Genomic DNA, 13106 nt, shown 5'->3' with positions numbered 1-13106 from the left:
ATTCAGTATTTTGTCCATATTTTCCTTCATTATTGCAACCTGAGGCTTGAATTTTTTTTTTTTTTTCAATTCTCTCAGCTTGAGAATTGTCAATCATGTTCTTTCTATTAATCATTAAACACTGTTTAACCATGTTTAGCTAACATGGTTAGCTTCTGCCTAGTAACACATTCATGAACTCAGTGTGCACAACAACCACACTAGGTAAGGATTATTATTATCCTCATCATATTGAGGAAGAAACAAGGCACAGTGAGGTTAGGTAACTTTGGTAAAACCTCACAGTTTGTAAGCAGTGAAATCAGGAGGCAGACTGTACACTTTTATTCCCACAGTGCAAAGACTGAGATTTATGTAATGCTAAGGTTCAAATCCTTGGGGCAGTGAGACAATAGAAAACATGACTCCTTTTCTATCTTCTGGACATCAGCACCTCTATCACCAACATTGTCTCACACACACACACATACACACACACATTTGTCAGCTATCCTTTGCTCACAAAAGCACTTTTTTCTCAGGCTCTGTTGTCCCTGGTGGCACAGTGGAAGTGCTCAGATGCTAATCCAGAGGTCTGTGGTTTGAATTCATCAGCTGCTCTGCAGGAAAAAGATGTGGCAGTTGGCTTCCATAAATATTACAACCTTGGAAACCCTATGAGGCTGTTTACTCTGTCCTGTAGGGTTGCCATGAATCAGAATTGACTCTATGGCAATGACTTTTAATGGGATGGTCCTGCCATGGCCTCCAAGTGTCTTTCTTTCCTTATCATTTTGCAGCAGTTTGGACAAAAGCAGATGGAAGCCATACCCTTCATTTGTTAACTACCAGGTAGCTTCACAGTGTCAGGACTGACCACAATTAGCCTTCTGGCTTTAGAGTCCAGATGGGCAGCTGAAAGGCTCCATCTTCAATCAACATTGCTAAAAACTTCTGGCTAATAAGGAAAGTGCTTTTCACTTGGGATCATATTCAAACTACCAGTTTGCCATTACTGCCAAGTAATTAAGAGCCTGATGATGCTGTTGGCAGATTTGTTGAAAAAAATGATATAGAGATGGTCTTCCAACAGCTTTAGAGGAGAATTGATATCAGTGCCCCAGTGTCACATAAAACAAAGAAACAAAAAACTGCCCTGCAACTGCCAAGCTTGTATCTTAGACATTTTTTTTTTTTTTGAATTCTTTGCCCCCTTTCTCCTACCTCTGTCTCCTGCTAGCATCTAGCAAAGGTGTTCAAAGAGTGCATGTCTAATAGAAAGGAATTGCTCCCTTTAAGATTATAAATGGAGTCATATTCAAGTCTGTACTGCAATTTTGAACTGGTTGGAAATTGAGTTATCAATACAATATTATACATACTTGTCTGCGATGTCTAAATCTATCATTTAACTTTCTCATATCTTGTTTAATTTAGCTGTATTAGGTTTATTTCTATATTTTAAATATTTACACTGAAGTCAGAGCAATTTTCAGATTTTATGGTTCATTGTTGCCTCAGGGATACAGGCTAATAATGGTGTTATTATTGATAATATTGAGAGGAGCAAGCTCTGATGCACCACTGGCAATTCTGTATGCAGACCTATAGTATGTTGCATAAGTTGGTCAAAATCAAAGAGAAATGGGAAAATATATAAACTGGTAAAATGGCAGAATCTTCTCCTAAACTTTTAATATTGGAAGGGCACCTAGAGACAAAAGTGTTGAATAATATAATAGCTTAGTTGACAGATGAGAAAAGTGAAACCCAGAGAGACTGTGGACATTGTCCAAGATGATGAGGTAAGTAGGACTCTGTTGAAAATTTTGGCCTTTACTTTTTCAAGAGCTCTTTCATGCTGCCTTCTATGTAAGCATTAAGCCTGCATTTGGGTGACACAACAGAAGAATTGAAAGGAGGGAGACCAAAACAAATCACACAAGTGGAAACAAAGACAAAGAATATGATGAACAGCATAATAATGTTACATTTTTTAAAAGTCTTAGTAATTACCTCTATAAGGTGCTCCTGCCTATTAAATGGCAGAGGTTCAAGAGGATTTTCTGGAATTTTTATCTCTTCATCTCCTGTAAACCACAGACCAGCCTACACAGAACATGAAAATGAAAATCATTAAAATACTGGGCCGAAATGTAAGGATTCCTCTAAAAGTGGAAGAGGTTGAACCAATTTTTCCAGTTCTGTAAAGCAGAGGTCTCAAAAGTGGGAAACATCAACCATGGGGCACAGGAGAAAACATTAGAACTGCCATTTACATTTGTTTTTATCTCCTTCTTTTATAATTTCTAATTTTGTGGATATTATAATGTAACATGTTAGTAGAGCAGTTGTTGTCATTACTAGTTACCATCAGTTCCGACTCGTGGCAACTCTATGTGTGCATTGTAGAACAGCTCCATGGGGTTTTCAGGGCTGTGACCTCTGCCACATCGATTACTAGGCCTGCCTCCCAGGAGACTCTGGGAGTGTTCAAACCACCAACATTTTGGCTACTAGTTGAGCACCTGTTTGCTCCACCCAGTCTGCCTAGCAGTGTTCAACATGTACATGATTTATAAATGGAAATCAATATATTGGGAGTGCTAGCTGTATTTTAACTGTTGGAGCATAGGATGAGCTTGGAAACCACTAGTCCAGACTGTGCCTGCACATCTATATTTTGGAAGAATCTGTTCTCCCTTTACAATAGCTAACATTTCATATGTCCTGCCATCTGTTCTCAGAGCCAAGCATAGTATCGGTGCAGGTTTTTAGCTTTAGAAAATCTTTGTTGAGTGACTGACTGACTCAAGATCTCAGGCCCATTTTTCATGATACCAATCTGTCTCAGCCCATAATATTTCACACAATTATCAAATCCTCTCAATTCCTATTTGGCAAAGTAGCTCCTATCTCTCCCTACCTTCCATTCTCACTGCTAGTACCCTGACACATGGCCTCATTACCTCCATCACAGCTGCTCCAGTGACCTGAGAGATGCTTTGTTTCCAGTTTTGCTCTTATTTGTTTCAGCCTGTATCATGCAACCATCTCAATATTCTGAAAACTTTAGTGTTGTTATATTATTCCTGCTCATATTGCTCTTTTCCTTACATCATCTTTGATATTTACAGTGATCTCCATCCCCCTTTTCACCTAGCTAAATCTACTTATCCTTCCAGGCCAACTCAGATCACAATGAAGTCCTCTCTGAATTCCACTTTTACTTAGTGACTATCTACTTCCGTATGATACTGCCTCAGAAACCCAAGGAGGGGTTGCTATGAGTCGGGTCTGACTGAATGGCACATAACAACAACAACATATCACACATTTGGCACGTAATCCATCCCTTTGGGTATAGTCATTTATCTCTGCTGTTACACATCCGGTATAAAATCCTCAGGTTCAAAGAATGTATCTTGGGCAAGATTAATTTTTATACTTGAAAAGAATTTTGCATATGTAAACATTTTATTCCTATGTCTTGCTCCCTTATTGCCTTCCAGAATGACACCCTACCCTTAGCACTGCCTACTCTCAAGAACTACAGGCTTGCACAGCCTGATTCTGGCATATGCTTTACACATTCTTTCCTCAAGAATAAACCATGCTTTGAGAGAAGGCTGGAAAGGCAGTGGGTAGTAAGTAGGTAAGGGGATATAGCTCCCCAAAGTGAGGAGTAGGTGTTGCTCGCATTTGGAACAAAGGAGTGCTATGTAGGCCCAAAACCAAATCGAACTCACTGCCGTCAAGTCAAATCCGACTCACAGTGACCCCTCCTTGGGTTTCCAACGTGGTATCCCTATGGGACTAGATTGCCCAATTTTCCTACCAAGGAGTGGCTGAGTGGGTTTGCACCACCAGCCTTCTGGTTAGCAGTCAAATGCCTTAGGTGGAAGTCTGTAAAGGAGAAGAGCCAAAGGAGCTAATGATCCAGCAGGGTCAGAGTTTGAATTTATGTGGTTTCTGCACTGACTAGGAGGAGATGCTTGCCCAGCGGCTAGTCTGTGGTGGGCTCTGTGATGAGGTTCTGATAACACATTGTATGAGAGAATAGAGAGATGAGGAACAGAGGTAAGATTTCTACTTCTGGCTATGGTTGAGTAACAAGGTTCAGATTTAGTCCCCTGCCTTAACAACTAGAAAAATGGACAAAGCATGTGAAATAATGATTTCTTGTCTAACAATACAGAACATTGCAGACAATACAGAAAGGAAAAAAGCAAATGGGACTCCCAACACTCAGGATTCCCAATTCATGGGGTCAAGTGGGTTGTGCTATGATTTCTCCAGCCTAGAGAGAGTTTCTAAGCTGCAGGCACAGAAGAATCCAAGCAGAGACAGGAGGTCCTACTGAGTTAGGAGACAGATTTTGGAATTGAGGGAAGCCCAGATGGCTAGAAATTGCAAGGCAGATATGAGCGTGGAGCTAGGTACATATATAGAGAGAGAGCTCTGAAGACCTGCAAAGGGGTCTCTTTAAGTCTTGAATGACAGTTGACCTGTGGATGTGTGTGTGTGTGCGCGTGTGTGTGTGAAAAATACCAGAGGCTGGAGAAATCTCTGAAAGTAGTAGGTTGAGTAATTCTTGAGACTCACATAGGACTGGGAATGGTCATGTTATGCCAGTCAGAGTGGAAGGACCACTTAATGTGCAAGTCATGGGGAGGAGCCCTCAGAAGGGTATTGTGTTAATAAAACCAAAACCCATTGCCTTTGAGTCGACTCTGACTCATAGTGACCCTACAGGACAGAGTAGAGCTGCCCCATAGGGTTTACAAGGCAGTAAATCTTTACCAAAGCAGACTGCATCATCTTCCTCCTGCAGAGCAGCCAGTGGGTTCAAATTGCCAATCTTTTGGTTAGCAGCAGAATACTTTAAATACTATGCCACCAGAGCTCCTATTGCCTTAGTACAATGGGGTCAAACTAAAGAGTGCCTGCATCCACCCTTACACCTGTAATGTAAGCCTGAAAAGGATGAAACATTCCAAGTAGTGTCACTGCATGCCTGGCAATATTCGAAGGTATTCAACAAAATCCAACCCCTAAGATAACATTAAGAATATCTATCTGATATTCAATGTAAAATGGCTAGGTATACATGCAAAAAAGGCAGAAAAAATGTTCTAAACATTAGAGAAACATCAATCCATAGAAAGAAACACAGAAATGACACAGATGATAGAATTAACATTAAAACAGGTATTCTAAATGCATTGTATCTGTTCAAGAGGCAGAGAAAACATGCAGATGAAGAAGAAAGAAGCAAAAGATACAAAAAAGGACTCACATTGAGCTTCTGAGATGAAAAAATACACTGATATGAAAGGAAAAGTACACTGGATGGTATTAATAGCAGATTAGATTCTGCAGAGGAAAAGATCAGTGAACTTAAGAAGAAATGAAGAAAAATTAATGAATATTAAAAAGAGTAGAAAAAATGAAGAAAGCATCAGTCACCTGGGGGACAGTATCAAGAAGATTTTGAGAAGGGAAAGTACAAGGGAAAAAAAAAATGAAAATTAATCTTGAAAATTTTCCAAATTTGATGAAAAGTTCAAACCTAAATATCTAAGAAGCTCCTCAAATCCCAAGCAGCAGAAACATGAAGGGACACAAGAACCAAATAACTGAAAATCGGTGATAAGGACGTATTGAAAGAAGCCGAAGGAAATAGGGGAAGGGGTTTCAGAGATAAGATTTCTGCTCCTCCTCCCACTTCTCAATGAGCTATCAATTCCATTTACAATTGTTTCAATGCACAGAATTTTCTCCCGCTCTTAAAACGCAAGATTAATATGTATTCATTTTCTAAAATGCATGATATTTAAAATATTAGGAAACCATTTCAAAGTCTTTCACGAACAAGAAGACCACTTTAGAAAGAGCAAAACAAAATAAGCAAGCAAACAAAAACAATCTAATAGGGAAACAATTTATATTTTTGAAAAATCACTCATAAACTTTTTCACAAAGTGAATTATTAATCATGACATCCTGCTTCACGCGATTATTAAGTGAAATTTCTTAAAAATATGGAAATGTCCTTTGTTCCCACTTGCTACAACACAGTCTAAGAATTTTTAGGACTTGACTTCTCTTTAGAGAATATGGTGCACTCTTCAGGTCCCAGAACATCTGACTGGTGATACCACGCGTTCTACACTGGTGTGACTAAACATCATATGCGACAGAGGGAAGCATGTGACAGGGACAACAAGGCTCGGCACATAGGTTTTCCTGCTCTCTCACAGCCTGGCCAATTTCACAAACTCAGCATCTTATTCTATTTCAGAATTTGGGGAAATCAGCCACCCTTTTAAGTGGCTGCTGTAGTGAACTTGCAATTTAGTCAACAGCCCCTTTCTCACAGAAAACTTCCTATCAGCAACACAGTTACATTATTTTACTCTTCCAATGTGGCATTTCCAGGAAATCTTATAAAATTTTCCCCTAGAAGCGGTTCTAACTTATCCCATGAAACAATATTTCTGGAGAGGAGTGGCAAAGAGTGGGACTGTATAAAAAGTATGTGTGATCTGCAAGTGGACCTGGTACAACTTAGGAATGAGAAGTAGCTAGGCACAGCAGAGGGCAGAGCTCAGAAATCAACTATCCCTAGAAAATAGGAATTGGAGTTATTTCTGAGTTTCTAATAAAGACATTATCCAACTTCTAAGAAATTCACACCTTTGGCAAAGGGGCTTTCTGGTTTTGGTTCAGCACGTTGTTCTCATGTTTTACAAAAGGATGTTCAAATTGATATCCTGTGTTAATTACCACATACTGTAGTGAAGGTTGGTAAGTTCACAAATGCCAACTTTTGAAAACCATAAGCCATCTACAGAAATGGATTAAGTTTTGCTCTGCTGTTATTGTTTTTAAATAAAATCACCTTGACAAATTGTGATTCTAGGACAGGAATAGATTTCATACAGTGCTCTACTTGGGAAATACATATATCAGAGCCCAATCAGTCAAGAACTATGTTGATTAGCCCTGAAAGCCCCTCCTCAGTACTCAAATAGTATTTCTTTTGGCTCAACTGCATGAGTGAGGAAACCTCAGGGCTATGTAAAAACACTCCATCAATTAACTAAAGAAGTTAAGAGAAGTCAGAAGGGATATTCAACTTTCAATGATGAAATTTGTATGAGATAGGGGTACCTATAGAGTATCACACTGTTTCGAAATTAGCACCTTATAAAACTTACATTGTTCATGTCTACCCAGCAAGGTGAAATGGTGAGCAATGGGATGTTGTTGTTGTTGTTGTTGTTATGTGCCATTGAGTCGGACTTGACTCATAGAGACCCCTCCTTGGGTTTCTGAGGTGGTATCACTACGGAAGTAGATTGCCCAACCTTCCTTCCGAGGAGTGGCTGGTGGGTTTGAACCACCAGCCTTCTGGTTAGCAGTCAAGTGCCTTAGGCATTATGCTACCAGAGTTCCTGAGCAATGGGATAAATGTATTCAATTAACAGAGACAAAGTAAGTCATTCAGGCCCCTCCCAGTTAGGGAATTTCATTCTCATTCCTTCCTTATTCTGTCTTCTCAAAGACGAATTGACTTTTCTCACCCTCACTTCCTAATGATCTTATGTATTTCTTCAACCTTCTGCAATCCTGCTGCTTCACTCATTATCTCACAAAAATTGCTCCAGCAAAGGCCACTACCTGCATTTAATCTGCTAAATTCAATGACCAGTTCTTATGTTACTGGGTTATCCACCACTTTACCAACATGTCTTGGGTGACCTCATCCACTCTTTAACTCAACTACAACCTACAGGATAATGATTTGCAATCTCTTCTGCATCTGTCATTTAGAAGTTTCTCTCTGCATTTTTCACAGACATTTCAAACTCAACTTGTCAAAAAAATGCTCTCATCATTCTTCACCCCCTTGTCCAAAAGCACAAAACCTACTCTTCTCCCTGCATCTCTATTACGGTTGCTTCAGCTTTCAGAGATTTTGAGGTAACCAATCTGGGGTGAGGTTAGGCATTGAGGCTTTTAAAAACTCTCCAGGTGATTCTAATGCATAGCCAGACTTAAGAACCATGGATTAGGAGCTTAGCAGAAGGACAATAACGTTTATGTGACGCCTTCAGAACCCTTAGTTCTTCCAGAACTCAGACATGAGCACTTCTGACTTTTTCAGATTCTTTCCTTGGGTGTGGGAACCAGATTTGGCCTGGGGCTTTGACACTATCTGCTCTGCCTCTGGAGCCCTTGGGAACCACAATAGTTAACACACTTGGTTGCTAACTGAAAAATTGGAAGTTTTAGTCTACTCAGATCCTCTTTGGAAGAAAGGCCTCATGATCTGAAAAAACAGCCATTGAGTATCCTATGGAGTACAGTTGTATTATGACATATGTTGGGTCTCCACGAGTTGGAATTGACTTGAGGGCAATTGGTTTTGTTTTGTTTGTGTTGCCTTTGGGTGCTTAGACATGGGAAGCTTAGGGGCAGAACACTGGCTGGAGACCTGGTGATGGGACATTAGTGGGTCACATACTTCTTTGGTCAAGAGTACTCTGGTATTAGTACCACTAAGTGGTCATAGCAACCTGCATGTACTGTTCAAAAGTGACCACGCCCAGTTGCTCCTTGTCCATGGCCTTGAACCTCTGCAGGGTCTCAAGGAGCTCCTCTTCCAGGGGGATGGGCCATGGCAGTGAGGCTAGTAACAGGAATTTCCGCCAGTCCACGAATTCCGAGTTTACTATTAGTAAAGACGTTAGCTCCTGTAACTAGAAGAAAATAGGAAACATTGGAATCTACATGTGACTGTCTTAAAATTCAGAAGAAGGGAGTAGATTTTTATGTTGGCAAGTAGAGCCAGTCTTGACTTTTGTTACCCTAGGTTCTACCAACTTATCCACACATCAGAGGTAGGTACTTAGAAAATGTTTCGCTTTTGCTTTCTTGACAAAACTGACAGCACACAATTTACTTACATGAATCCTGTTCACTTCATACTATTATAACAAGGAGGGACAACTATGATAGAAGGCTGTGCAATGACTTTCCAGTTTTTAGAAGAGAAATGTTCTTTCATATTTTATTTTCTGGTTGCATTCTTAAGGCACACATTATGACAAAATGCAAAGATTGTCAGATCATTTACCATTACTAGTTAGGCTCTTTCCATCTGGTAGTAATAGACACAAACTTACTGCTTGATACTAGTAGCCTCTGTAATGTTTCATTGACTATTGGTCCCATCATTCATTCTTCAGTGAGCATATCCATATTATGTGTCTTAGTTTGAAGTTCATTCATTCCCTCAATTTTTATTGCTTATCTACCAAATGAAAGACACTGTGCAAGTACTAGTTATTTCAAGACTACTGACTTTTTGATCAAATAAGAAGAATGCTCAACACTGGGAAACCCAAACAATTAGAAGACATAAAACACAATGGATGCTTACTTCAGGTTGGGTGAGCTGCATCCAACTACTAGGGAAGTTGTTTGTTCCAAGGTTCAGGGTCACCGAGTCAAGCAGGATGTCAGTAAATGCTTTATTTCCTATGATGCCTAGGAAAAAAATAAGTTGTTATTTATATTATGGGATAGGATTTCTTTCTCTGTACAATAATTTTGTTCACATATTTAAAAAATGTGACCTTTAGAGAAATAAACAACATTTTGAAAACCCCGAAATAATAACCGATTTCCTGATGCTCTCCCATTATTGTTTCTCAGCTAAGTCAAAACGTTCTTTAAGGTTTAGTAATAACGCACTCCAGACTGGGCCAAATGCTGACATTTTTTTCTGGAGTGTTAAGTCTTCTTTGACCTTTTTTATTCAGGATGGGCTGGAAATATATATAGATACAGATATACATATATAGATCTAGATCTAGATATATGGTTTCTTACAGACAATAGGGTGTAAGAGTAAACATTTTTGGTAAATTAAAGGGGTTCAAATGGATGCAAACCACTACTATGATCAAGGGGACACATTATCCTCATGTTGCCCTTTAGATTATGATATATTTGCATTTGTAAATGTAGGGAGATTTGAATTATTTAATTACTGGATTGAAGGTGCTAATTTGATCCTTTAATTGACTCAGTATTTCCAAGTATGTCATAAAAGATCACTAACCTCTGAAATTCTTTGCTCTTATATATGAACCTACTTTACTCTGCCTAAGGATCTCAGGTGATGTAATGCCTCTGGCATTTGACTGCTAATCAGAAGGTTGATGGTTCAAATCCACCAGTCATTCTGCAGAAGCAAGACTGGGCAGTCTACTTCTGCAAAGATGTACCACCTCAGAAACCCAAAGGGGGTTGCTATCAGTTGGAATTGACTCGATGGCAGTTTTTTTTTTTTTTTTTTTTTGATATGCCTAAAACAAAATGGGAGCTCTGGTAGTGTAGTGCCTAAGGCACTTGACTGCTAACCAGAAGGCTGGTGGTTCAAACCCACCAGCCACTCCTCGGAAGGAAGATGGGGCAATCTACTTCCGCAGTGATACTGCCTGGGAAACCCAAGGAGGGGTCGCTATGAGTCGGGGCCGACTCGACGGCACATAACAACAACAACAACAAAACAAAATGTCTATTTTGTCAGTTTCTCAATTCAAATTGCATGCACATGTATTACCAGAGAAATAAGAAAACAAAAGAAATGTATTTGCTTAAAAAAAGAAAGAAAGAAAGAAACAAGAAGTTTGGCTACCACTACACAGCAGAGATACCTTTTAGGGCCAGGAGAGACTCCTGTGTGTATTCAAGTATCTTTCAGGTCCAGAGTACATAGCTATTCTTCTTAGGTTAGGAATAAAAATAATGAAACAGAGATGTAGCATCTCAATTTTTCCTGTCACATCTAAGTTTTTAGAATTTATGAAAATCCTATTTCATTTACTTTAACCTGTAGGAAAATGTACTAATCCTTTTAAAATATCAGTAATTCCAACTGCAAGTACAGTTTTGAGATTTGGAAGGTAGTTTTCTGAGTGGCAAGAACAGGACTTTTCTTTCTTTGATTTGAGTGGCCATCCAGCAGGTTGTTCAGAAATAAATTCTTTGTGCTTTTAGATCAAACTTGAATATATCCAATTGCATAGAGATGAGAACATTCTCCCAGGTAGTAAAATTTTCAGTAAAACGAGCTTTATATGATACGACTGTTTTCAGATGGATTAGAAATAAGTCATTCATGTTCCTTGAGATGAAACCATAAATAAAAGCTGTTGGGATCATGAAGAGGGTCAAAGTATTTAAAAATTGGGTGAGTGAACAACATATTTGCAGTATTTCTAATGGTTGTGATGGAAAACAAAGGATTGTAAAATAGTACTTTCAGTTTGCAAAGAAATTGTTAAGCTGAGGCTCCTAGTGTGAAACGTGAAAACAATGTTAATGTTAGACCTTGTTATTTAAGTGACCAAGGCATGCAGTGATATGATTTCCATTTATAATGAAGTAATAGATACATTTACAAATTTTGGTCATGAACACAAAAGAAACTCTCTTTCAATTTGGCCAAAGTTAGGTATCTAATGCTACGTCATTTATAATTATTCCATAGAAACAGCTAGCGTGCCATGCCTAAGTGAATTCAGTGAAAAAGAGGAAGATTCTCAATGAGATGGAATTACACAGTGGTTGCACCAATGGGTTCAAACAGCAACAATTTGTGAGGATGGCACAGGACCAGGCAGTGCTTCATTCTGTTGTAAGTAGGGGCACTGTGAACCAGAACCCACTTGACAGCTCCTAACAACAATAAACACCTTTAATGATAACTCTCGGAAAGTTAACATCGAAATACCACCACTGCGCAAGAGCACAGCCTTCAACACAAAGAACGAGAAAGGACGTGTGGATACAGCAAGTAGTAGTTAGAAAGTTACAGGAAATAAATCTTTGAACTTGTGCTTTGCATTTGGAAGATATCAAGTGTCTTTTCTGTTTGAAGAAGACTACTGTTTTCTTTTTAAATTTCAGTTTTTTTGAAATCTAGTTTTTATTTTCCTTTGGCTGTGCTCAATGATAAAGTCAACATATTTCAAATTACTAATCACTTTCATAATGCCTTTCCGAGTCTGATGAATAATCGGAGTTAGATCTTGTATCATCAGTTGAAGATGGTGTTCTTGTATTCCATAAGTGGATAGCTTTCCTAGGGTCAAAATTATTAATGTCAGGTGAATTCAACTGAATTACCAGGAGATCTGTCATATTCTCGGCCTTGATTGTCACATGCATTTGTGAATTGGTACGTTGCATCTGAGTAAAGCCACGTTCTGCTTCAGCTGAACTTGCAGGAAGGCTCAATACTAGGTCCACCAGTGTCAGGATATTTGGATACTTGTGTAAGTAAACAGAATTAACAAAATCCCAGGTCAATTTGCGAATGTTCTGAAATCTGGAAGGGAGAATGAAAGTTGTAAAAGTTTTGGAGCACTCAACTTTTACACAAATATTTACAAACACACACTAGTTTACTCAGCTTGCTTGCTTCCTCACCTGGCATAAATCTCCAATTTCAACATACTCCATTCAGTGTCCACTTCATCGATTTTCACATTGGCAGCCTCCAACACTGGTTCATAATGTGCCATCAGGATGGACACTTCCTTTTCTCCAAATTCTGCATTTGAGATTCAAAATACAAGTCATATATATGAAAGAAGCTAACACAGGTAATCAAAGGCATTGGGTCCAGGCTCAACACATAGCCTTTACCTTGATTGATCTTTCCAGGCCACAATTTGAAGCTTCCAATCATAGATGCTCTCACCACATCTTGGCTAGCATCTCGGAAACAGCCTTGCAGCCTCTTGATGAGACATGTTAATACCACATTTCTCACAGCAGAAATGTTTCCCTTTCCTCTGAGGTTGCTACCATGAAATTGTGTGACTGAATCCACCCTGCGTTCTTTTGGTCCCAGTCTAGGAAAAAAAAAAAGTCCCCCAAGAAAGATTTACATGAAGAAGCGCCTGCCAAATGATTCCCTAAGTCAAATTATCTGGTTTGACAGAGCCCTAGATTATTCCTAACCCCTCACCTTGACTGGTATATTTTGAGCATTTCCAGTGTTGACTCTAAAGTGGCAAATATGTCGGCAATTGAGGAATTTC

At 39.1% G+C, this 13106-nt stretch overlaps 1 protein-coding gene across 1 annotated transcript in view; it reads right to left on the bottom strand.

Annotated features, from left to right (window-relative positions):
* SPEF2 (sperm flagellar 2) overlaps positions 1-13106 on the bottom strand; it is a 369265-nt gene that overhangs the window by 38402 nt on the left and 317757 nt on the right. Inside the window, exons 26-28 of the mRNA XM_042782582.1 lie at positions 9431-9537; positions 8565-8747; positions 1996-2088 (exon numbers count right to left, since the gene is read on the bottom strand). Of these exons, the coding sequence (XP_042638516.1) occupies positions 1996-2088; positions 8565-8747; positions 9431-9537 (383 nt within the window). The remainder of the gene's footprint in view (positions 1-1995; positions 2089-8564; positions 8748-9430; positions 9538-13106) is intronic.

This window comes from Orycteropus afer, unplaced genomic scaffold (assembly GCF_000298275.1).
Source record: "Orycteropus afer afer isolate SDZICR_OR568_19922 unplaced genomic scaffold, OryAfe1.0 scaffold00378, whole genome shotgun sequence".
In the NCBI taxonomy this organism is placed as follows: domain Eukaryota; kingdom Metazoa; phylum Chordata; class Mammalia; order Tubulidentata; family Orycteropodidae; genus Orycteropus; species Orycteropus afer.
Note: the sequence above shows the minus strand (reverse complement) of the source record. Positions and strands in the feature narration are given on the sequence as shown.